Below are 23,748 nucleotides of genomic sequence, written 5' to 3' on the forward strand. Positions count from 1 at the left end.
GTTTTCAGCTGTGCTAACATAATTGCTAAATGGTTTTCTGATGATCAATTAGCCTTTTAAAATGCTAAACTTGGATTAGCTAACACAACGTGTGTCACGCCCTGGTCGAAGTATTTAGTGTTTATCTTCATTTATTTGGTCAGGCCAGGGTGTGGCATGGGTTTTTGTATGTGGTGTGTATGTATTGGGATTGTAGCTTAGTGGGGTGTTCTAGTTAAGTCTATGGCTGTCTGAAGTGGTTCTCAATCAGAGGCAGGTGTTTATCGTTGTCTCTGATTGGGAACCATATTTAGGCAGCCATATTCTTTGAGTGTTTGGTGGGTGATTGTCCTTAGTGTCTTGATGTCCTTGTTCTGTGTGTATGTGCACCAGTATTAGGCTTTTTCGGTTTTTGTTACGTTTATTGTTTTGTAGTGTTTGTATTTAGATTCGTGTTACGTTTGTTCATTAAACATGGATCGCAATCTACACGCTGCATTTTGGTCCGACTCTCCTTCACCACAAGAGAACCGTTACAACGTGCCATTGGAACACAGGAGTGATGGTTGCTGATAATGGACCTCTGTACGCCTATGTAGATATTCCATACAAAAATCTGCTGTTTCCAGCTACAATAGTCATTTACAACATGAACCATGTCTACACTATATTTCTGAATAATTTGATGTTATTTTAATAGACAAAAAATGTGCTTTTCTTTCAAAAACAAGCTTTTGAACAACAGTGTATGAACCTTCACCTCCTATAGGTAATGTTGACCTATTCAGACTCCTCTAGTTTAACTTACTATGCACTAGTGACCACCGCTTGGGACAATTAGCATGTCTAACTAGACGCTTCTGGCAACAGATGTGCAAAGAGTCCTCTCAGGGAAACCATGCCATGGTAATGCCCCTTGGATCATCACTTACTAAACAAACAACTCCAACTCAGAACAGAAAAGTTGGAACCAAATCCCATGCCTCAGTCTTAGTCTCTCTGTTACACCTGCACAACTGTGATGTGGAAGCCCCAGAGGAGTGTTTTTTTCCTACAGAAGGTCAACTCTGAGCAGGTCATGATGTGAGGAGGAGCGGGGCACTGGAGCCGACTGTGTGGGTTAACGACGGCCCCCTTTCCCTGAACACCTCTGCACAATGCATTATCATTAGAGCTCCCACATCTCTCAGGATCACTGACAAAGTGAACAATACCAACATTCAGCTGCAACCATACGGGGGAAGAGAAAAGAAACAAGTGTACTAGCATCTGTTTGGCAGTATTCAGAAGCTACGTTTCAAGATGAATTTCACTGTGTTAACTAAGTTTTTCTCCCCTCGAACCCCCTCTCTTTCTCTCTGACACTAAAATGTATTGCTAGGTGCACTCCATTCTGCTGTATCTTGCAATTACCAGCAGTTCCTTAATGTGGCATCTTAATGGGGCTGTGGGTTGTCTGCCGTCCCAGATGGTAGAACAAGGTGCTTTCCGCAACTCCCTCAGAGACTTTGAATCCAGCTGGATTAAGTTTTTCCTCGAGATCAGCACTGGAATTCTACCTTTTGGCTGTGATTAGCTGTAAGCCCAGCCTTTAGTCTCTTTCTACCTCTTGGCTGTGATTAGCTGTAAGCCCAGTCTTTAGTCTCTTTCTACCTCTTGGCTGTGATTAGCTGTAAACCCAGTCTTTAGTCTCTTTCTACCTTTTGGCTGTGATTAGCTGTAAGCCCAGCCTTTAGTCTCTTTATACCTCTTGGCTGTGATTAGCTGTAAACCCAGCCTTTAGTCTCTTTCTACCTCTTGGCTGTGATTAGCTGCAAACCCAGCCTTTAGTCTCTTTCTAACTTTTGGCTGTGATTAGCTGTAAACCCAGCCTTTAGTCTCTTTATACCTCTTGGCTGTGATTAGCTGTAAACCCAGCCTTTAGTCTCTTTATACCTCTTGGCTGTGATTAGCTGTAAACCCAGCCTTTAGTCTCTTTATACCTCTTGGCTGTGATTAGCTGTAAACCCAGCCTTTAGTCTCTTTCTACCTCTTGGCTGTGATTAGCTGTAAACCCAGCCTTTAGTCTCTTTCTACCTTTTCTCTGATGGCATAGTATACAGAGTAAATTAAAAGACTTCAATAATGCCTTGAAAAACAGCCAAAAGAAGATTAGAGGTCACCTTCATAGTTGTTTAGGATGTTTGAGGGATTTTGAACAAGGTGTGAATGGGGATTATGTGAAGAGAAATATACTGAGAGTCAAGTGTTATGGAAGGAGAATTTCCACACTATAAATTGATAAAGACTATTATTGGCAGTGGAATTCAGGCCTTTATATTACCTTTAACCCAAACGTTACTGTACATCCACTCTGCTGATTAACTTCACATTGACATATTATTATATATATATTTTACAATGTTTGTGGAGATATGCTCTGAAGGTCGACTGACCGAAAGCTTAGCCTCTATTAAAAGAGAAGTGTGCAGTTTCTCCCCCCCCAAAGAATTACAATAATTCAAACTATTGGAACAAAATAATCATTGTACTAAATGTGATGATATTACATGGTTGTTACATGTAACACTATTGGGTGTTACATCTCCCCCTGTCCCACAATATCAATATGTCCTCCAAGCCTTCTAAAGTTCCAATGTTCTCCAAGCCTCATAATGTTCCAAAATGTTCTCCAAGCCTCCTAATGTTCCAAAATGTCCTCCAAGCCTCCAAATGTTCCAAAATGTCCTCCAAGCCTCCTAATGTTACAAAATGTTCTCCAAGCCTCCAAATGTTCCAAAATGTCCGCCAAGCCTTCTAAAGTTCCAATGTTCTCCAAGCCTCATAATGTTACAAAATGTCCTCCAAGCCTCATAATGTTACAAAATGTCCTCCAAGCCTCATAATGTTACAAAATGTCCTCCAAGCCTCATAATGTTACAAAATGTCCTCCAAGCCTCATAATGTTACAAAATGTCCTCCAAGCCTCATAATGTTACAAAATGTCCGCCAAGCCGCCTAATGTTACAAAATGTCCTCCAAGCCTCATGATGTTACAAAATGTCCTCCGAGCCTCATAATGTTACAAAATGTCCTCCAAGTCTCATAATGTTACAAAATGTCCTCCAAGCCTCATAATGTTACAAAATGTCCGCCAAGCCGCCTAATGTTACAAAATGTCCTCCAAGCCTCATGATGTTACAAAATGTCCTCCAAGCCTCCTAATGTAACAAAATGTCCTCCAAGCCTCATGTTACAAAATGTCCTCCAAGCCTCCTAATGTAACAAAATGTCCTCCAAGCCTCCTAACATTCCAAAATGGACTTCCAAAGACTTTTGGCAATTTGTTTTCCCCAAACACCCTGCCATGGTGTCAAGTCAAACACCCTGCCATGGTGTCAAGTCAACTGTCTAAGTATCTTCTGTAGGTCATGCTGATAAGCCACCCAGCTCTTTTCAACCCCTTGCCCAAACAGGGCTGTCCCTCCTGGGCAAATCAAATATTTAAATTAACAACAGCCCAGGCGCCATAAAGCTGATGGGTGGTGACACTACATCTGTCAGGGTGGGGGAGGGGTGTGTGGTCGCAGCAGCTGCCGGAACAAGTCTGGACACTACTGGCGACGACACTTGTCCGTTCTGGAGACACAGGGCCGGCAAATGTCCATCCACATGCAGCCACAGTCTAACAGCCATGTTGCTACTGTTACTCAAGACAGGGTGCTGTTTCTGGCCAATGAAAACCACCACTGAGTCACAATATATGGAGATTAGAGGGGCAAGGCACTAATTGTAAATCAATCTGGATAACAGCAACATTTTGGGAAAAACAGATTTTTGTTCTGGATCTGTAATGTTGTTTGTTTGTTGTACAGTTTGTTTTATTTACCATAAAATGTATATATTCAATTTACCCGAGTGGCGCAGCGGTCTAAGGATTGCATTGCAGTGCTTGAGGCGTCACTACAGACCCGGGTTACAATCCCAAGGTGTGTCACAGCCGGTCGTGACCGGAAGACCCATGAAGTGGCGCCGAATTGGCCCATCGTCGTACCGAGTTAAGGGAGGGTTTGGCCGGCCATGATGTCCTTGTCCCATCACGCTCTAGCGACTCCTTGTGGTGGGCCGGGCGCCTGCAAGCTGAGGCTTGGCAGAGTCGTGTTTCGGAGGATGCATGGCTCTCGACCTTCACCTCACAGTCCGTAGGGGAGTTGCAGCAACGGAACAAGACTGTAACTACCAATTGGATATCATGAAATTGGGGAGAAGAGCCCATGATCATTACCTATGTATCTGTCTCATTATCATCCACACAAAACAAACAGATACACACGTTTAATGGAAACTTCAAGTCACAAAAACTAAAAAAGAACGTTTTCACTCCCAGGCCGTTTGCCCTTGTGTTTACTGTCTGAGACCCTGCTGAGACCCAAGCTGAGACCCTGCCCGGACCCAAGCTGAGACCCTGCCCGGACCCTAGCCGAGACCCTGCTGAGAACCTACTGTAGCCGAGACCCTGCTGAGAACCTGCTGAGACCCTAGCTGAGACCCTGCTGAGACCCTACTGTAGCGGAGAACCCGCTGAGACCCCAGCTGAGACCCCGCTGAGGCCCTAGCTGAGACCCTGCTGAGGCCCTAGCTGAGACCCTGCTGAGGCCCTAGCTGAGACCCTGCTGAGGCCCTAGCTGAGACCCTGCTGAGACCCTATTATAGCTGAAACCCTGCTGAGACCCTACTGTAGCTGATAACATAGCTGAGACCCTAGCTGTGACCCTGCTGAGACCCCAGCTGAGACCCTGCTGAGAACCTGCTGAGACCCTAGCTGAGACCCTACTGTAGCTGAGAACCTGCTGAGACCCCAGCTGAGACCCCGATTAGACCCTGCTGTAGCTGAGAACCTGCTGAGACCACAGCTGAGACCCTGCTGAGGCCCTAGCAGAGACCCTGCTGAGACCCCAGCGGAGACTCTGCCGAGACCCTAGCTGAGACCCTGCTGAGGCCCTAGCTGAGACCCTGCTGAGACCCAGCTGAGACCCTAGCTGAGACCCTAGCTGAGACCCTGCTGAGACCCTACTGTAGCGGAGAACCTGCTGAGACCCCAGCTGAGACCCCGCTGAGGCCCTAGCTGAGACCCTGCTGAGGCCCTAGCTGAGACCCTGCTGAGGCCCTAGCTGAGACCCTGCTGAGACCCTATTATAGCTGAAACCCTGCTGAGACCCTACTGTAGCTGATAACATAGCTGAGACCCTAGCTGTGACCCTGCTGAGACCCCAGCTGAGAACCTGCTGAGACCCTAGCTGAGACCCTACTGTAGCTGAGAACCTGCTGAGACCCCAGCTGAGACCCCGATTAGACCCTGCTGTAGCTGAGAACCTGCTGAGACCACAGCTGAGACTCTGCTGAGACCCTAGCTGAGACCCTGCTGAGGCCCTAGCAGAGACCCTGCTGAGACCCCAGCGGAGACTCTGCCGAGACCCTAGCTGAGACCCTGCTGAGGCCCTAGCTGAGACCCTGCTGAGACCCAGCTGAGACCCTAGCTGAGACCCTAGCTGAGACCCTGCTGAGACCCTAGCTGAGACCCTGATGAGACCCTGCCTGGAACCTAGCTGAGTCCCTGCTGAGACCCCAGCTGAGACCCTGCTGAGACCGTGTTGAGACCCTAGCTGAGACCCTAGCTGAGACCCTGTTGAGACCCAAGCTGAGACCCTGCTGAGACCCTAGCTGAGACCCTAGCTGAGACCCTAGCTGAGACCCTAGTTGAGACTCTGCTGAGACCCTAGCTGAGACTCTGCTGAGACCCTACTCTTGCTGAGACCCAAGCTGAGACCCTGCTGAGGCCTGAGCTGAGACCCCAGCTGAGACCGCGCTGAGACCCTACTGTAGCTGATAACATAGCTGAGACCCTAGCTGTGACCCTGCTGAGACCCCAGCTGAGACCCTGCTGAGAACCTGCTGAGACCCTAGCTGAGACCCTACTGTAGCTGAGAACCTGCTGAGACCCCAGCTGAGACCCCGATTAGACCCTGCTGTAGCTGAGAACCTGCTGAGACCACAGCTGAGACTCTGCTGAGACCCTAGCTGAGACCCTGCTGAGGCCCTAGCAGAGACCCTGCTGAGACCCCAGCGGAGACTCTGCCGAGACCCTAGCTGAGACCCTGCTGAGGCCCTAGCTGAGACCCTGCTGAGACCCTAGCTGAGACCCTAGCTGAGACCCTGCTGAGACCCTAGCTGAGACCCTGATGAGACCCTGCCTGGAACCTAGCTGAGACCCTGCTGAGACCCCAGCTGAGACCCTGCTGAGACCGTGTTGAGACCCTAGCTGAGACCCTAGCTGAGACCCTGTTGAGACCCAAGCTGAGACCCTGCTGAGACCCTAGCTGAGACCCTAGTTGAGACTCTGCTGAGACCCTAGCTGAGACTCTGCTGAGACCCTACTCTTGCTGAGACCCAAGCTGAGACCCTGCTGAGGCCTGAGCTGAGACCCCAGCTGAGACCGCGCTGAGACTCTGCAGAGACCGTAGCTGAGACCCCGCTTAGACCCTACTGTAGCGGAGAACCTGCTGAGTCCCCAGCTGAGACTCTGCTGAGACCCCAGCTGAGACCCTATCTGAGACCCCAGCTGAGACCCTAGCTGAGGCTCTGCTGAGATCCTAGCTGAGACCCTACTGTAGCTGAGAACCTACTGAGACCCTGCTGAGACTCCAGCTGAGACCCTGCTAAGACCCTGCTGAGAAACTGCTGAGACCCCAGCTGAGACCCTAGCTGAGACCCTGCTGAGACCCTGCTGAGACCCTAGCAGAGACCCTGCTGAGGCCCTAGCTGAGAACCTGCTGAGACCCCAGCTGAGACTCTGCTGAGACCCTAGCTGAGACCCTGCTGAGACCCTGCTGAGACCCCAGCTGAGACCCTGCTGAGACCCCAGCTGAGACCCTAGCTGAGACCCTTTGATACCCTGTTGAGACCCTTGCTGAGACCCTGCTGAGAACCTGCTGACACCCCTGCTGAGACCCTAGCTGAGACCCAAGCTGAGAACCTACTGTAACTGAGAACATGATGTAGCTGAGAACCTGCTGTAGCTGAGACCATTTGAGACCCTGTTGAAACTCTGTTGAGGCCCTAGCTGAGACCCTGCTGAGTCCCCAGCTGAGACCCTGTTGAGACCCTAGCAGAGACCCTGCTGAGACCCCAGCTGAGACCCTACTACAGCTGAGACCCCAGCTGAGACCCTAGCTGATACCCTGCTGAGACCCCAGCTGAGTCCCTAGCTGAGGCCCAAGCAGAGACCCTGTTGAGACCCTGTTGAGACTCTGCTGAGACCCTGCTGAGACCCTACTGTAGCTGAGAACCTGCTGTAGTTTAGAACCTGCTGAGACTCTGCTGAGAGCATAGCTGAGACCCTGCTGAGACCCCAGCTGAGACACTAGCTGAGACCCTGCTTAGACCCTATTGTAGCTGAGACCCTAGCTGAGACTCCAGCTGAGACCGTGATGAGACTCTGCTGAGACCCTAGCTGAGACCCTGCTTAGACCCTGTTGTAGCGGAGAACCTGCTGAGACCCCAGCTGAGACTCTGCTGAGACCCTAGCTGAGACCCTGCTGAGGCCCTAGCTGAGGCCCTGCTGAGACTCTGCTGAGACCCTAGCTGAGACCGTGCTGAGACTTTGCTGAGACCCGCTTAGACCCTGCTGTAGCGGAGAAACTGCTGAGACCCCAGCTGAGACCCTGCTGAGGCCCTAGCTGAGACCCTAGCTGAGACCCTGCTGAGGCCCTAGCTGAGACCCCTGCTGAGACTCTGCTGAGACCCTACTGTAGCTGAGAACCTACTGAGACTGAGACCCCAGATGAGACCCTGCTGAGACCCCAGCTGAGACCTTGCTGAGACCCTACTGTAGCTGAGAACCTGCCCCATCTGCTGCCTCCCTACCCCCATCAGTGAGATTCAGGGATCAGGCAGGCATTGGCCTAGGCCCCCCCTTGGTGAACAGCTGCTGGGCTTCTCAGGCCAATGGAAGGTGCAGAGGAAGGGGAGGGCAGAGACAGCAACACAGTAGACAGTCACAGCATCAGCATCAGCCTCACATCTGCTCTAATGAGGCTGTTATGGGTCACCTAGCAGGTCTGGTATGGCCCAGGCTGCAGGGCTACCAGCTTGCCCAATCGCCGCCCCGGCAATGGCTCATTTATGACCTAGCTTCCCAATCCATGTGCTGACCAGAGCACCCGTCCAGAGAGAGAGACCCCTATGTGTGCATTCAGAGCAGGGGAGTTGGGTAAGTTACTATCTAAATGTAATCTATTAGTTACTAATTACCTGTCCAAAATTGTAATCAGTAACGTAATTTTGGATTCCCCAAACTCAGTAACCTAATCTGATTTCTTTCCCCTTAAGATCCATTAGAAGAAGATAAAAAGGATCCATCAAACGCATTTGGTGTGTCATCAGACTCTTAAACAGTCACCACTAGCCGGCCTGTGCCCAGTACCCTGCGTTGAACATTAGTCACTGTCACTAGTCAGCTAACACCCGGTACTCTACCTTGCACCTTAGAGACTGCTGCCCTATGGACCAAGTCATTAAACACTGGTCACTTTAATAATGTTTACATACTGTTTTACCCACTTACATTTTAGTCATTAAGCAAAAGCTCTTATCTAGAACGACTTATAGTATTGAGTGCATACATTTATTCATACTGGTCCCCCATGGGAATCAAACCCACAACCCTGGCGTTGCAAGCACAATACTCTAACTGAGCTGTTGTGACCACTTCATATGTATACAGTGCCTTCGTAAAGTATTCAGACCCCTTCACTTTTTACACATTTTTTTAGGCTACACTCAATATCCCATAATGACAAAGCAAAAACGATTTATTAGAAATATTTTTCAAATAAAAAAGGAAATACTACATTTAGATAAGTATTCAGAACCTTTACTCGGTACTTTGTTGTCGGTACAAGTCTTCTTGGGTTTAATGCTACAAGCTTGGCAAACCTCAGTTTGGGGAGTTTCTCCCATTGTTCTCTGCAGATCCTCCCAAGCTCTGTAGGATGGATGTCAATCCTGTTGGAAGGTGAACCTTTGCCCCGGTCTGAGGTCCTGAGCCCTCTGGAGCAGGTTTTCATCAAGGCTCTCTGTACTTTGCAGTTTATCTTTGCCTCGATCCTGGCTAGTCTGTCAGTCCCTCCCGCTGAAAAACAGCCCCACAGCATGATGCTGCCACCACCATGCTTCAACGTAGGGAATGTGTCAGGTTTCTCTAGACGTGTCGCTTGGCATTCAGGCCAATAGTTAAATATTGGTTTCATCAGACCAGATAATCTTGTTTCTCATGGTCTGAGAGTCTTTACGTGCCTTTTGGCAAACTCCAAGTGGGCTATCATGTGCCTTTTACTGAAGAGTGGCTTCTGTCTGGCCACTCTACCATAAAGGCCTGATTGGTAGAGTGCTGCAGAGATGGTTGTCCTTCTGGAAGGTTCTCCCATCTCCACAGAGGAACTCAGGAGCTCTGTCACAGTGACCATTGAGTCAATGTTCACCTCCCTGACCAAGGCCCTTCTCCCCCGATTGCGCAGTTTGGCCAGTCGGCCAGCTCTAGGAAGAGTCTTGGTGGTTTAAAACTTCTTCCATTTAAGAATGATGGAGGCCCCTGTGTTCTTGGGGACCTTCAATGCTGCATAAATGTTTTAGTACCCTTCCACAGATCTGTGCCTGCTGTAGCTGAGACCCAAGCTGAGAACCTACTGTAACTGAGAACATGATGTAGCTGAGAACCTGCTGTAGCTGAGACCATTTGAGACCCTGTTGAAACTCTGTTGAGGCCCTAGCTGAGACCCTGCTGAGTCCCCAGCTGAGACCCTGTTGAGACCCTAGCAGAGACCCTGCTGAGACCCCAGCTGAGACCCTACTACAGCTGAGACCCCAGCTGAGACCCTAGCTGATACCCTGCTGAGACCCCAGCTGAGTCCCTAGCTGAGGCCCAAGCAGAGACCCTGTTGAGACCCTGTTGAGACTCTGCTGAGACCCTGCTGAGACCCTACTGTAGCTGAGAACCTGCTGTAGTTTAGAACCTGCTGAGACTCTGCTGAGAGCATAGCTGAGACCCTGCTGAGACCCCAGCTGAGACACTAGCTGAGACCCTGCTTAGACCCTATTGTAGCTGAGACCCTAGCTGAGACTCCAGCTGAGACCGTGATGAGACTCTGCTGAGACCCTAGCTGAGACCCTGCTTAGACCCTGTTGTAGCGGAGAACCTGCTGAGACCCCAGCTGAGACTCTGCTGAGACCCTAGCTGAGACCCTGCTGAGGCCCTAGCTGAGGCCCTGCTGAGACTCTGCTGAGACCCTAGCTGAGACCGTGCTGAGACTTTGCTGAGACCCGCTTAGACCCTGCTGTAGCGGAGAAACTGCTGAGACCCCAGCTGAGACCCTGCTGAGGCCCTAGCTGAGACCCTAGCTGAGACCCTGCTGAGGCCCTAGCTGAGACCCCTGCTGAGACTCTGCTGAGACCCTACTGTAGCTGAGAACCTACTGAGACTGAGACCCCAGATGAGACCCTGCTGAGACACCAGCTGAGACCTTGCTGAGACCCTACTGTAGCTGAGAACCTGCCCCATCTGCTGCCTCCCTACCCCCATCAGTGAGATTCAGGGATCAGGCAGGCATTGGCCTAGGCCCCCCCTTGGTGAACAGCTGCTGGGCTTCTCAGGCCAATGGAAGGTGCAGAGGAAGGGGAGGGCAGAGACAGCAACACAGTAGACAGTCACAGCATCAGCATCAGCCTCACATCTGCTCTAATGAGGCTGTTATGGGTCACCTAGCAGGTCTGGTATGGCCCAGGCTGCAGGGCTACCAGCTTGCCCAATCGCCGCCCCGGCAATGGCTCATTTATGACCTAGCTTCCCAATCCATGTGCTGACCAGAGCACCCGTCCAGAGAGAGAGACCCCTATGTGTGCATTCAGAGCAGGGGAGTTGGGTAAGTTACTATCTAAATGTAATCTATTAGTTACTAATTACCTGTCCAAAATTGTAATCAGTAACGTAATTTTGGATTCCCCAAACTCAGTAACCTAATCTGATTTCTTTCCCCTTAAGATCCATTAGAAGAAGATAAAAAGGATCCATCAAACGCATTTGGTGTGTCATCAGACTCTTAAACAGTCACCACTAGCCGGCCTGTGCCCAGTACCCTGCGTTGAACATTAGTCACTGTCACTAGTCAGCTAACACCCGGTACTCTACCTTGCACCTTAGAGACTGCTGCCCTATGGACCAAGTCATTAAACACTGGTCACTTTAATAATGTTTACATACTGTTTTACCCACTTACATTTTAGTCATTAAGCAAAAGCTCTTATCTAGAACGACTTATAGTATTGAGTGCATACATTTATTCATACTGGTCCCCCATGGGAATCAAACCCACAACCCTGGCGTTGCAAGCACAATACTCTAACTGAGCTGTTGTGACCACTTCATATGTATACAGTGCCTTCGTAAAGTATTCAGACCCCTTCACTTTTTACACATTTTTTTAGGCTACACTCAATATCCCATAATGACAAAGCAAAAACGATTTATTAGAAATATTTTTCAAATAAAAAAGGAAATACTACATTTAGATAAGTATTCAGAACCTTTACTCGGTACTTTGTTGTCGGTACAAGTCTTCTTGGGTTTAATGCTACAAGCTTGGCAAACCTCAGTTTGGGGAGTTTCTCCCATTGTTCTCTGCAGATCCTCCCAAGCTCTGTAGGATGGATGTCAATCCTGTTGGAAGGTGAACCTTTGCCCCGGTCTGAGGTCCTGAGCCCTCTGGAGCAGGTTTTCATCAAGGCTCTCTGTACTTTGCAGTTTATCTTTGCCTCGATCCTGGCTAGTCTGTCAGTCCCTCCCGCTGAAAAACAGCCCCACAGCATGATGCTGCCACCACCATGCTTCAACGTAGGGAATGTGTCAGGTTTCTCTAGACGTGTCGCTTGGCATTCAGGCCAATAGTTAAATATTGGTTTCATCAGACCAGATAATCTTGTTTCTCATGGTCTGAGAGTCTTTACGTGCCTTTTGGCAAACTCCAAGTGGGCTATCATGTGCCTTTTACTGAAGAGTGGCTTCTGTCTGGCCACTCTACCATAAAGGCCTGATTGGTAGAGTGCTGCAGAGATGGTTGTCCTTCTGGAAGGTTCTCCCATCTCCACAGAGGAACTCAGGAGCTCTGTCACAGTGACCATTGAGTCAATGTTCACCTCCCTGACCAAGGCCCTTCTCCCCCGATTGCGCAGTTTGGCCAGTCGGCCAGCTCTAGGAAGAGTCTTGGTGGTTTAAAACTTCTTCCATTTAAGAATGATGGAGGCCCCTGTGTTCTTGGGGACCTTCAATGCTGCATAAATGTTTTAGTACCCTTCCACAGATCTGTGCCTTGACACAATCTTGTCTCAGAGCTCTACAGACAATTCCGTCGAACCTCATGGCTTGGTTTTTGCTCTGACTTGCACTGTCAACTGTGGGACCTTATATAGGCAGGTGTGTGGCTTTCCAAATCATATACAATCAATTGAATTTACCACAGGTGGACTCCAATCAAGTTGTAGAAACATCAAGGATGATCAATGGAAACAAGATGCACCAGAGCTCAATCTTGATTCTCATAGCAAAGGGTCTGAATAATTATGTAAATCAGGTATTTCTGTTCTTACAATTTTATAAATTTGCAAAAATGTCTAAATACCTGTTTTCACTTTGTCATTGTGGGGTATTTTGTGTAGATTGCTGAGGATTTTTATTAATTTAATCAAATTTAGAATAGGCTGTTGCATAACAGTCAAGGGGTCTGAATACTTTCCGAAGGCACTGTATATTGTATTCTAGTCATGTTAGGTGTTACAGCACTGTTGGAGCTATAAACACAAGCATTTCCCTGCACCTGCGAAAACATCTGCAAATCTGTGTACGCAACCAATAAACTTTGATCATAGGTGTCTCTGACTTGAGGTCAGACTTGCTCAGGTGAAACAAACTTAAACATTTTGCCAACATCCTTTCTGAATTTAAAAGTAATTAAATAAGTAATCATCTAGTTTTTCAAAAGTATCTATAATCTGATGACAATATTTTAGCTGGTAACCTAACTGATTCGTTTTTTTTGTAATCAAATTACATGCAACTGATTTCATGTAATCAATTACTCCCCAACCCTGCTCCTGGATGGGTGTGCTTTTTACATCAAGGGGATGTGGTGGGAATGGATGTAGTCCAAAGTGTGGAGGTCATAACCTCAAACTACACTCAAGTAGGAGCTGTCTACTCTACAGTACATCCCCAATGCTTCTACCGTGTCCTGTGTGTCCAGGCTGCAGGTGAGAGGCATGCCTGGTTCCTGCAGCACTTATTTGGATGTCTATAGAACTTCCTTTCCTCTCTAGTATAATACAGTGGTTGCTGGCAAACAGAGGCCATACAAGAGGATTTAAATATGAAGGGCAAACAAAGTGGAGAGCCCTGGAGAGTGGCCACAACACTGAGGTTAGACGCAAATACTTAACATCCAAACCGGAAAGAGAAGCAACAGCCTTGGCCAGGCCACTGTGTGATGTGGTCTACCTGGGACTGCTCATACAATCCAGCTGCTTGTTTTATGAAGGGGATACATACATGCTTGTCAAGTGGCATTTGGTATATTTGTGGGCAATGATCAGCTGTTCTTATCTATTTCCCTGGAATCACAAACAATGGTTGGAGTTTCATCATCCTTCAGCTTCGACCATGACTGGAATAAATGTGGTTTTACTTAGATGTAGTCAACTATCAGAGGAAACTTGGCAAAACAAGGGAAATGAGCCAGGAGTCATAAGGTCGACTAAATACACTGGAGAAAAAAAAAAAAAAAAAGGGATTTGGTAGGTATTCAGACCCCTTAACTTTTTCCATATTTTTTACATTACAGCCTTATTCTAAACGGCATTAAATAAAACATTCTCAGCAATCTACACACAATACCCTATAATGGCCAAGCGAAAACAGGCAAAAAATTAAAACAAATAAAACAAATACCTTGTGCAAATAAGTATTCAGACCCTTTGCTATGAGACTCGAGATTGAGCTCAGGTGCATCAAATCAAATCAAAGTTACTTATATAGCCCTTCGTACATCAGCTGATATCTCAAAGTGCTGTACAGAAACCCAGCCTAAAACCCCAAACAGCAAGCAATGCAGGTGTAGAAGCACGGTGGCTAGGAAAAACTCCCTAGAAAGGCCAAAACCTAGGAAGAAACCTAGAGAGGAACCAGGCTATGTGGGGTGGCCAGTCCTCTTCTGGCTGTGCCGGGTGGAGATTAAAACAGAACATGGCCAAGATGTTCAAATGTTCATAAATTATCAGCATGTTCGAATAATAAGAAGGCAGAACAGTTGAAACTGGAGCAGTAGCACGGCCAGGTGGACTGGGGACAGCAAGGAGTCATCATGTCAGGTAATCCTGGGGCATGGTCCTAGGACTCAGGTCCTCCGAGAGAGAGAAGGAGAGAATTAGAGAACGCACACTTAGATTCACATAGGACACTGAATAGGACAGGAGAAGTACTCCAGATATAACACACTGACCCTAGCCCCCCGACACAAACTACTGCAGCATAAATACTGGAGGCTGAGACAGGAGGGGTCAGGAGACACTGTGGACCCATCCGAGGACACCCCCGGACAGGGCCAAACAGGAAGGATAAACCCCACCCACTTTGCCAAAGCACAGCCCCCACACCACTAGAGGGATATCTTCAACCACCAACTTACCATCCTGAGACAGGGCCGAGTATAGCCCACAAAGATCTCCGCCATGGCACAACCCAAGGGGGGGCGCCAACCCAGACAGGATGACCACATCCTGTTTTCTTTGATCATCCTTGAGATGTTACAACTTGGAGTCCACCTGTGGTAAATTCAATTGATTGGACATTATCTGGAAAGGCACACACCTGTCTATATAATGTCCCACAGTTGACAGTGCAAAAACCAAGCATTAGGTCTAAATAATTGTCTGTAGAGCTCCGAGACAGGATTATGCCAAGGCATGGAAACCTGGCACCATCCCTACGGTGAAGCACGGTGGTGGCAGCATCATGCTGTGGGCATGTCTTTCAGTGGCAGGGACTGGGAGACTAATCAGGATCGAGGCAAAAATGAACACAGCAAAGTACAGAGAGATCCTTGATGAAAACTTGCTCCAGAGCACTCAGGACCTCCAGACTCCAGGTTCACCTTCCAATAGGACACTGACCCTAAGCACACAGCCAAGACAACGCAGGAGTGGCTTCGGGACAAGTCTCAATGTCCCTGAGTGGCCCAGCCAGAGCCCGGACTTAAACCTGATCGAACATCTCTGGAGAGACCTGAAAATAGCTGTGCAGCGACGCTCCCATCCATCCAACCTGACAGAGCTTGAGAGGATCTGCAGGGAAGAATCTCTCTGAATAGAGGTGCCAACCTTGTAGCGCCATACCCAAGAAGACTCGAGGCTGTAATTACTGCCAAAGGTGCTTCAACAAAGTACTGAGTAAAGTTTCTGAATACTTACGGAAATGTCCCTTCATTTTTTACATTTTTATAAATTTGCTTTGTCATTATGGGGTAGTGTGTAGATTGATGAGGGGAAAAAACAATTTAATCAGTTTTAGAAAATGGCTGTAACATAACAAAATGTGGAAAATTCAAGGGGTCTGAATACATTCCAAATGCATTGTAAACACACAAAGATCCCAGAAATGTCCATAAAAGCTAATCTCTCATATTTTGTGCAATTTGTTTTCATCCCCATTAGTGAGCATTTCTCATTTCCAAGATAATTCATCCACCTGACAGGTGTGGCATATCAATAATCTGATTAAACAGCATGATCATTATACAGGTGCACCTTGTGCTGGGGACAAAAGTCCACTAAATTTTGCAGTTATCACAATGCCACAGATGTCTCAAGTTGAGGGGCCATGCAATTGGCATGCTGCCTGCAGAAATGTACACCAGAGCTGTTGCCAGAGAATGTTAATTTCTCTAACATAAGCCGCCTCGAATGTTGTTTTAGAGAATTTGGCAGTACGTCCAAGCAGCCTCACAACCGCAGACCACGTGTAACCACGCCAGCTTAGGATCTCTACATCCATTTTCCTCACCTGCGGGACAGTCAGACGAGCCACTCAGACAGCTTATGAAACTCTGGGTTTGCAAAACCTACGAATTTCTGCACAAATGTCAGAAACTGTCTCAGGGAAGCGCTCGTCTGCATGCTCGTCGGCCTCACCAGTGTCTTGAACGGATTTTAGTGGACAAATGCTCACCTTCGATGGCCATTAGCACACCCGAGAAGTGCGCTCATCACAGATTAATTACTATTTCAACTGTACTGGGCAGATAGCGTGTGTGGGCCAGCGGTTTGCTGATGTCAATGTTGTGAACAGAGTGCCCCATGGTGGCGGTGGGGCTATGGTACGGGCAGGCATACGCTTTGAATGCAGATACCATTTGATCCTTAGGCCCATTGTTGTGCCATTAATCCGCCGCCATCACCTCATGTTTCAGCATGATAATGCCCAGCTCCATGTTGCAAGGATCTGTACACAATTCCTTGAAGCTGAAAATGTTCAAATTCTTCCGTGGTCTGCATACTCACCAGATATGTCACCCATTGAGCCTGTTTGGGAAGCTCTGGATCAACATGTACAGCAGTGTGTTCCAGTTTATGCCAATATCCAGCAATGTCGCACAGCCATTGTGGGACAACATTCATAGGCCACAAACAGTCTGATCAACAGAATCATTTGTTTTCCCAGTCATGTGAAATCCATAAAGATCTAATTTATTTATATTGACTGATTTCCTTATATAAACTGAGTCAATTCTTAGAAATTGTTGCATGTATCTTTTTGTTCAGAGTAGTATTTTAATTCTCAGCCAGTACCATGTATACCTAGCGGTAAAAATGAGAGTATTCAAAGGTAAACAACTCCCTCTGGTGGCCCTGTAACAAAGTACACAGGCAATTCTAACAATTAATGTAGTTGTGTTAAGATTGCTAGGCGAGACAGATAGCTTGGCTGATTCTGACCCTGGTGGTGGTGGGGGGGGGGGGGGTGCCATGAGAGTTAAGCTGCTCTTCAAAGACAGTTGAGAAACAGAAAACATTTGACCCCCCTAGAACAGACATCGATGAATTTGAAATGTAAAAAAAACTACTGATGATGTTTCTCATGTTTAATTTATTCGTTGGAATCTTGTTCTAGGGTTGTATTAACAATTGTTTAATATTGAAATTAAACTGAAAGTAGGTAAATAGTCTCAAAACAAAAGACCAAATGTTAACATGTGCAATGTTCAAATGAAAACAGGATAAAAAGTAGAGTTAGATTAAAACCTAGTCATCAAGCCAATGAATGTTTCTTTTAAAATGGCACTAATTAAAATTATTACTGAGTTTAGTGACTTTGGAAGGTAGTGCTGGGAAGAAAACACACTGTACAGCAAACATCTAACAAAATCTGGATTTTTCACCTGGATCAGGATCCACTGTACTCTACATTTCATCCCTTTGTCTCAAAGCATCAAAAACTCCTTTTGCACCCCACACATTTGTTTTTGGCTGAAGGAGGCTCGTTGTCAATTCATTTTACACATTGCTCCTCAAAGCCTAATTAACTGACAAAGTTGTTTGGATCCCACTCAAACAACAATGTTAAGCATGCCATGTTGAGCTGATGTGGTGGGATAGAGAACACAATACTAAGCCACCTACAAGACACTACACAGGGAGGGTAAGACCTGGACCCTGTTTTGACTATTTATAAAATACACCCTTCCTTCCTTGAGGACATCACTGTAGTGTAGGTGAAAGCTTTGGTGTAGCCTTCTTTTGACCTATCCACTCATTTCCAGATGAGCCTCAAGGTAGAAAAGAAAGATGCCTGAATACCTCTGACATACAAGGCCCAGGTTAACATTTAAGGCCACTAAAATAACATATCTTAAAATCCACATGGAACAATGAAACAGACTTTACCAGTTAACATAAGCTAAGCTAAGAGATCACCGTTTTCAGTAGAGCAGTTATGCAAGAATGTACCCGACACTAACTAAAGTGCATTCGGAAAGTATTCAGACGCCTCAACATTGTTACGTTAAAGCCCTATTCTAAAAACTGATTTATAGGTGTGTGCCCCCCCCCCCCCCCCCCTCATCAAGCTCCACAATGCCCCATAATGACAAAGCAACAGGTTTAGAATTGTAAATATTACATTTACATAAGTATTCAGGCCCTTTACTCAGTACTTTGTTGAAGCACCTTTGGCAGCCATTACAGCCTCGAGTCTTCTTGGGTATGATGCTACAAGGTTGGCACCATTCTTCTCTGCAGATCCTCTCAAGCCATGTTAGGTTGGATGGGGAGTGTCGTTGCAGTTATTTTTAGGTCTCGCCAGAGATGTTTAATCGGGTTCAAGTCCAGGCCACTCAAGGACATTGAGACTTGTCCCGAAGCCACTCCTGCGTTGTCTTGGCTGTGGGCTTAGAGTCGTTGTACTGTTGGAAGGTGAACCTTCACCCCAGTCTGAGGTCCTGAGCACGCGTTAATCAAGGACATCTGTACTTTGCTCCGTTCAGCTTTCCCTCAATCCTGACTCGTCTCCCACTCCCTGCTGCTGAGAGCATCTTCACAGCATGATGCTGCCACCACCACGCATCACCCTAGGGATGGTGCCAGGTTTCCTCCAGACGTGACGCTTGGCATTCAGGCCAAAGAGTTCAATCTTGGTTTCATCAGACCAGATAATCTTGTTTCATGGTCCGAGAGTCCTTTAGGTGCCTTTTGGCAAACTCCAAGCGGGTGGTCATGTGAATTTTACCGAAGTGTAGCTTCCGCTTGGCCACTCTACCAGAAAGGCCTGGTTGGTGGAGTGCTGCAGAGATGGTTGTCCTTCTGGAAAGTACGCCCATCTCCACAGAGAAACTCTGGAGCTGTCAGAGTGACCATCGGATTCTCGGTCACCTTCCTGACCAAGGTCCTTCTCCCCCGATTGCCCAGTTTGGCTGGGCAGCCAGCTCTAGGAAGAGTCTTGGTGGTTTCCAAACTTCTTCCATTTAAGAACAATGGAGGCCACTGTTCTTGGGACCTTAAATTATGCAAATCTGTACCTCGACACAATCCTGTCTCGAGCTCTACGGCCAATTCCTTCAACCTCATGGCTTGGTTTTTGCACTGACAACTGTGGGACCTTAGACAGGCGTGTGCACCTTTCCAAATCATGTCCAATCAATCAATTGAATTTACCACAGGTACAATCAAGTTGTAGAAACAACTCAGGGGTGATCAATGGAAACAGGATGCACGTGAGCTCAATTTAGAGTCTCATAGCAAAGGGTCTGAACACTTATGTAGAGAAGGTATTTATTTTGTATAAATGTGCAAACATTTCTAATAACCTGTTTTCACGTAGTCATTATGGGGTATTGTGTGTAGATTGATGAGGAAAACATTGAATTTAATCCGTATTAGAATAAGGCTGTAACAAACAAAAAAAACATTCCTGTGGAAAAGGGGAAGGGGTCTGACACTAGTCTGACACATCCACATATAAAAAAAAGAGAAAGCACTCCACCACCAATGTAGAAAGCCCTTCTTTCACAGCAGTCTACACCCATCTCTGTAGAGACCTGCAGATAAAAGGCAAACTCATTTTTTAGCAATTTCCCATTCTACATGAATAGGCACCTCATGTACAAGGTTGAACTTGAACACATGCCTCTCCCCGTAACTATTTTTATTTCATAATTGAGCCAATGAGGTTTATATATTCAATCCATATTTTTACAGGCAAGATCATTTAATGTCTTTAATTTTAAATATTTAGATAGTTCTATTTCAATCACTAATATACAAACGGGAAACACGTGTTACAGTGGTCACTGAGTCAGGAGACAATCTGCTGTCTAATACACTACATCTGCAGAAACACCCACACGTCTAATAGTAGCAGAACAGAATCAACCATAGAAATAAAATATACACTGATATGATCGTGTAGAAGTCCTGAGACTAGAGTTTAGCATATCTACATCGTGTTTGCGTTGGAGCTTAAATTTAGGATTGCATTCATGACTCATTTCAAATGTGGAGTTTGATAGCAAGATGACCCATCAACATGCTAACTGACCTAAACTGCTCACTGTTTAGTAGTACAACTTTTTACTGCTTTGAAATGAGACAACATTTCTAGTCAACTGGGGAAATGAAGAGGTTGTTTGATTGCGACACCTCCAAAAGGCCCATTTAAGATTGTAATGGAACCTAAATGTATTTTCTTGCATAATGGCTTCGTTCCAGTTATGTTGCTGGGAACAAGGTCTTTGTAACAACAAACAGATTCTACATTTTCTGCAATTTGAATACAGAGACTGGTATCGTCAGGGACCGTTGTCCATGCAGAACACATGGAATCTGTAGTTGCTAGAGGGCTGTATCATGGCCATGGGCTCATGCTAGGTATAAAGAATACATCTACACAAACGGGCACAAGTGAATTCATCACAGTACAGCCACAAAATATCTGTTAATGAATCAACCAAGTTCCACTGCAGCTCTGTACACATGGTCATACCGAACAGTCTGACATTGGCTTGTAGACGGGTCAATGACTGTGTCACACATCTGGATCAGAGGTTGGAATATGGGGATATTGAATGGATAGGAGTGTGTATGTAGTGCATGTGCAAGTGTGGCAGAAGAGCAGATCCAGAAAGGCCAGAAGAGGGGGCTTTCTCACAAGCCATACATGGGGAGAAACAGGTGTAGGCTGGCAAGCAACTGAAGTGTAATACCATCTTAACAACCAGAGGGGCAATTTTGAAGAGTCTCCAATGGGGGGGGGGGGTCATGCAGCATAGACCACCTTCCCAGGCCACAGGCCCCTGGAACCAGGCAGCCATCCAGAGGTAGGGAGAGGGGACTGAGGGTGTGGTCTGGAGGAGAAGGTCTTAGAAGATCTGGATCATGGACTCCCGAGATTTTCCGACTCCAATCCATTTCACTGCAGGTGAAGAGGAGTTATTGAAAAGCTTTACCAATAAAAACACCAAATGTCTCCAGATATACCTATGACCTCTACAACTGGACATGAAGGTGGTGGGGGGGGGTTCTTACCGGGCACACCGAGGTGCTCCTCAATGTAGCGGACATATTTCTGGGCGTTCTCTGGCAGCTCATCGAACGTTCTGACGGCAGAGGTGTCACTGTTCCAACCTGGCAGGGTGGCATACTGAACCTCAACACTTTGTAAGACTTCCTGGTTGGCTGGGGAGAGGTGGGGACAATGTCAGGCCATTGGCTACCATAAACATCTTAAGATCAGACTTGGTGGCAGCTGAGCGGGGTATTGGCAGGTAGCCTAGCGGTTAGAGCGTTGGGCCAGTGACCGAAAGGTTACTAGTTCAAATACCCGAGCTGACAAGGTGAAAAATCAATCTGTGCGCTCTTGAGCAAGGCACTTACACCTAATTGGTTCAAGGAGCACCATATATTAAGCAAGTTGAGGAGACTAAACTGCTTGGATTAACCCTGGATTGTAAACAGTCATGGTCAAAACATATTGATAGTAGCTAAGATGGGAAGAGGCATGTCCATAATAAATGCACAGCTCTGCCTTCTTAACACTATCAACAAGGCAGGCCCTACATGCCCTAGTTGTCACACCTGGACTACTTTTCAGTCATGTGGTCAGGTGCCACAAAGAGGGACTAAGGGAAATTGCAATTGGCTCAGAACAGGGAAGCACGGCTGGCCCTTGGATGTACACAGAGCTAACAATAATATGCATGTCAATCTCTCCTAGCTGAAAGTGGAAGAGAGATTCACAAAAACAACTAGTGATGAAGTCAGAGGTATTGACATGTCGAAAGCACCGAGGTGTCTTTAAACTACTAGCACACAGCGCCGACACCCAGCATACCCCACAAGACATGCCACCTGAGGTCTCTTCACAGTCCCCAAGTCCAGAACAGACTATGGGAGGTGCACAGTACTACAAATAGCCATGACTACATGGAACTCTATTCCACATCAGGTAACTGAAGCAAGCAGCATAATCAGATTGAACAAAAATTACAATACGCCTTATGGAACCTCGTGGACTGTGAAGAGACACACATGATAAGACACGCAATCTACACACACACACACATATATAGTGATTGTAGATGTGATAGTAGAGTAGTGGTCTGAGACAACACAATGTGTTGTGAAATGTAATGTATTAAATGTGTTAAGTGCCTTAATGTTGCTGGACCCCAGGAAGAGTAGCTGCTGATTTGGCAGGAACTACATGGGGATCCTTATTAAATACAAATACTACTATGGCCGACCATGTAAAACACATTTCACATTTATGTGACAATAAAGCATTGTTTTTTGGGGGAATAATGCAATTAGGCATATAATATGCCCCCTTATCTGGTTCACTTCATCCAGCCTACCTGGAAAATGAGGTATATTTTCACCATCCACAGAGTATGACACACCAACTTTGATCTCAGGGAGCACATCCAAGATGTCTAGCTTGGTGAGAGCTAAGCTGAACAGGAGGACAACAGAACATTGGGAGGTTAGCAGGCATGTTACCAACACCCAAATGCAGGATCTGTACAATGCTGATAAGGTCTATTCAAGTATACTGAGACCGTAGGTAAAAAGAGGGAGGTGTGGTGATGGACAGTACAGAGTTGAGGGAGTGGGAACTCACGCAGTGAAGCCGTTAATCATGTGGGCATATTTGATGAGCACGAGGTCCAGCCAACCGCATCTCCTTTTACGGCCCGTGGTCACACCCACTTCTTTCCCCCTCGTCTGCAGGAGCTCCCCAACGTCCTTCAAGAAGGAAAGACGCACTCAATAATCACTTTAAGATCACTGACAACGTAAACCATGGCCATGTCAAGTTTTAAAATGTCGCCATTCTCTGTCCTGTCCAGGTGAAGAAACTGGAAGTTCCGTTATTCTATGGATTATTTCACAAGCTCCACCAGAGGGAGCTGTTTAACAACCAATTATTGTTCCCAAAACTGTTTGACACCCACACAGTCGCATGCCTCTGCCTGTGATGTTCACAGAATACACACTGGATTTCAGAACTCTGATGACTCAATCAGCAACTATGCCATACCCCCCACATTGACACTACAGTCTACTCACACTGGATACAGCGAAGCAGGAAACACAGCCATGTGAACCAATATGACTGTAGCCTGCAGCGGTCAAAGACATTAAGGCCTGGCTTCCCTCAAGGTAGACAGGCTGACATTCTTACATTGAACTGCTCAGAGGGAAAGGCTCCGATGCCAACCCGGGTGGTGTAGGCCTTGACCACGCCGTACACCTCACCCACGTTCTGAGGCGGCATGCCTAGGCCCGTGCACACCCCGCCTACTGTGCAGTTAGACGAGGTCACGAAAGGGTATGTTCCTGAAACCAACATGCCAAAGGGATACAACACCATCTTATTTCCTTCGGTCTTCCTCAAATAAGACATGACAATGCATTGGTGCTGCAGTCAAGTTACAGCAGATGATTATCATAGCAATGACTGTATTAACATACAGTACCAGTATTTTCTACATTGCCGAATAGTGAAGACATCAAAACTTTGAAACACAGATGGAATCAAGTGGTAACCAAAACAAAAAGTGTTTAACAAATCATAAATGTATTTTATATTTGAGATTCTTCAAAGTAGCCACCCTTTTTGCCCCGACAGCTTTGCACACT

At 46.8% G+C, this 23,748-nt stretch overlaps 1 protein-coding gene across 1 annotated transcript in view; it reads right to left on the minus strand.

The window, feature by feature from the left end:
• Positions 1-17,180: 17,180 nt before the first annotated feature.
• LOC109875864 (adenylosuccinate synthetase isozyme 2-like) overlaps positions 17,181-23,748 on the minus strand; it is a 36,815-nt gene continuing 30,247 nt past the window's right edge. Inside the window, exons 9-13 of the mRNA XM_020468294.2 lie at positions 23,291-23,445; positions 22,727-22,851; positions 22,461-22,558; positions 21,133-21,282; positions 17,181-21,019 (exon numbers count right to left, since the gene is read on the minus strand). Coding sequence (XP_020323883.1) covers positions 20,967-21,019; positions 21,133-21,282; positions 22,461-22,558; positions 22,727-22,851; positions 23,291-23,445 — 581 coding nt within the window. The 3' untranslated portion in view covers positions 17,181-20,966. The remainder of the gene's footprint in view (positions 21,020-21,132; positions 21,283-22,460; positions 22,559-22,726; positions 22,852-23,290; positions 23,446-23,748) is intronic.

Source organism: Oncorhynchus kisutch, linkage group LG11, assembly GCF_002021735.2.
Source record: "Oncorhynchus kisutch isolate 150728-3 linkage group LG11, Okis_V2, whole genome shotgun sequence".
NCBI classification, from domain to species: domain Eukaryota; kingdom Metazoa; phylum Chordata; class Actinopteri; order Salmoniformes; family Salmonidae; genus Oncorhynchus; species Oncorhynchus kisutch.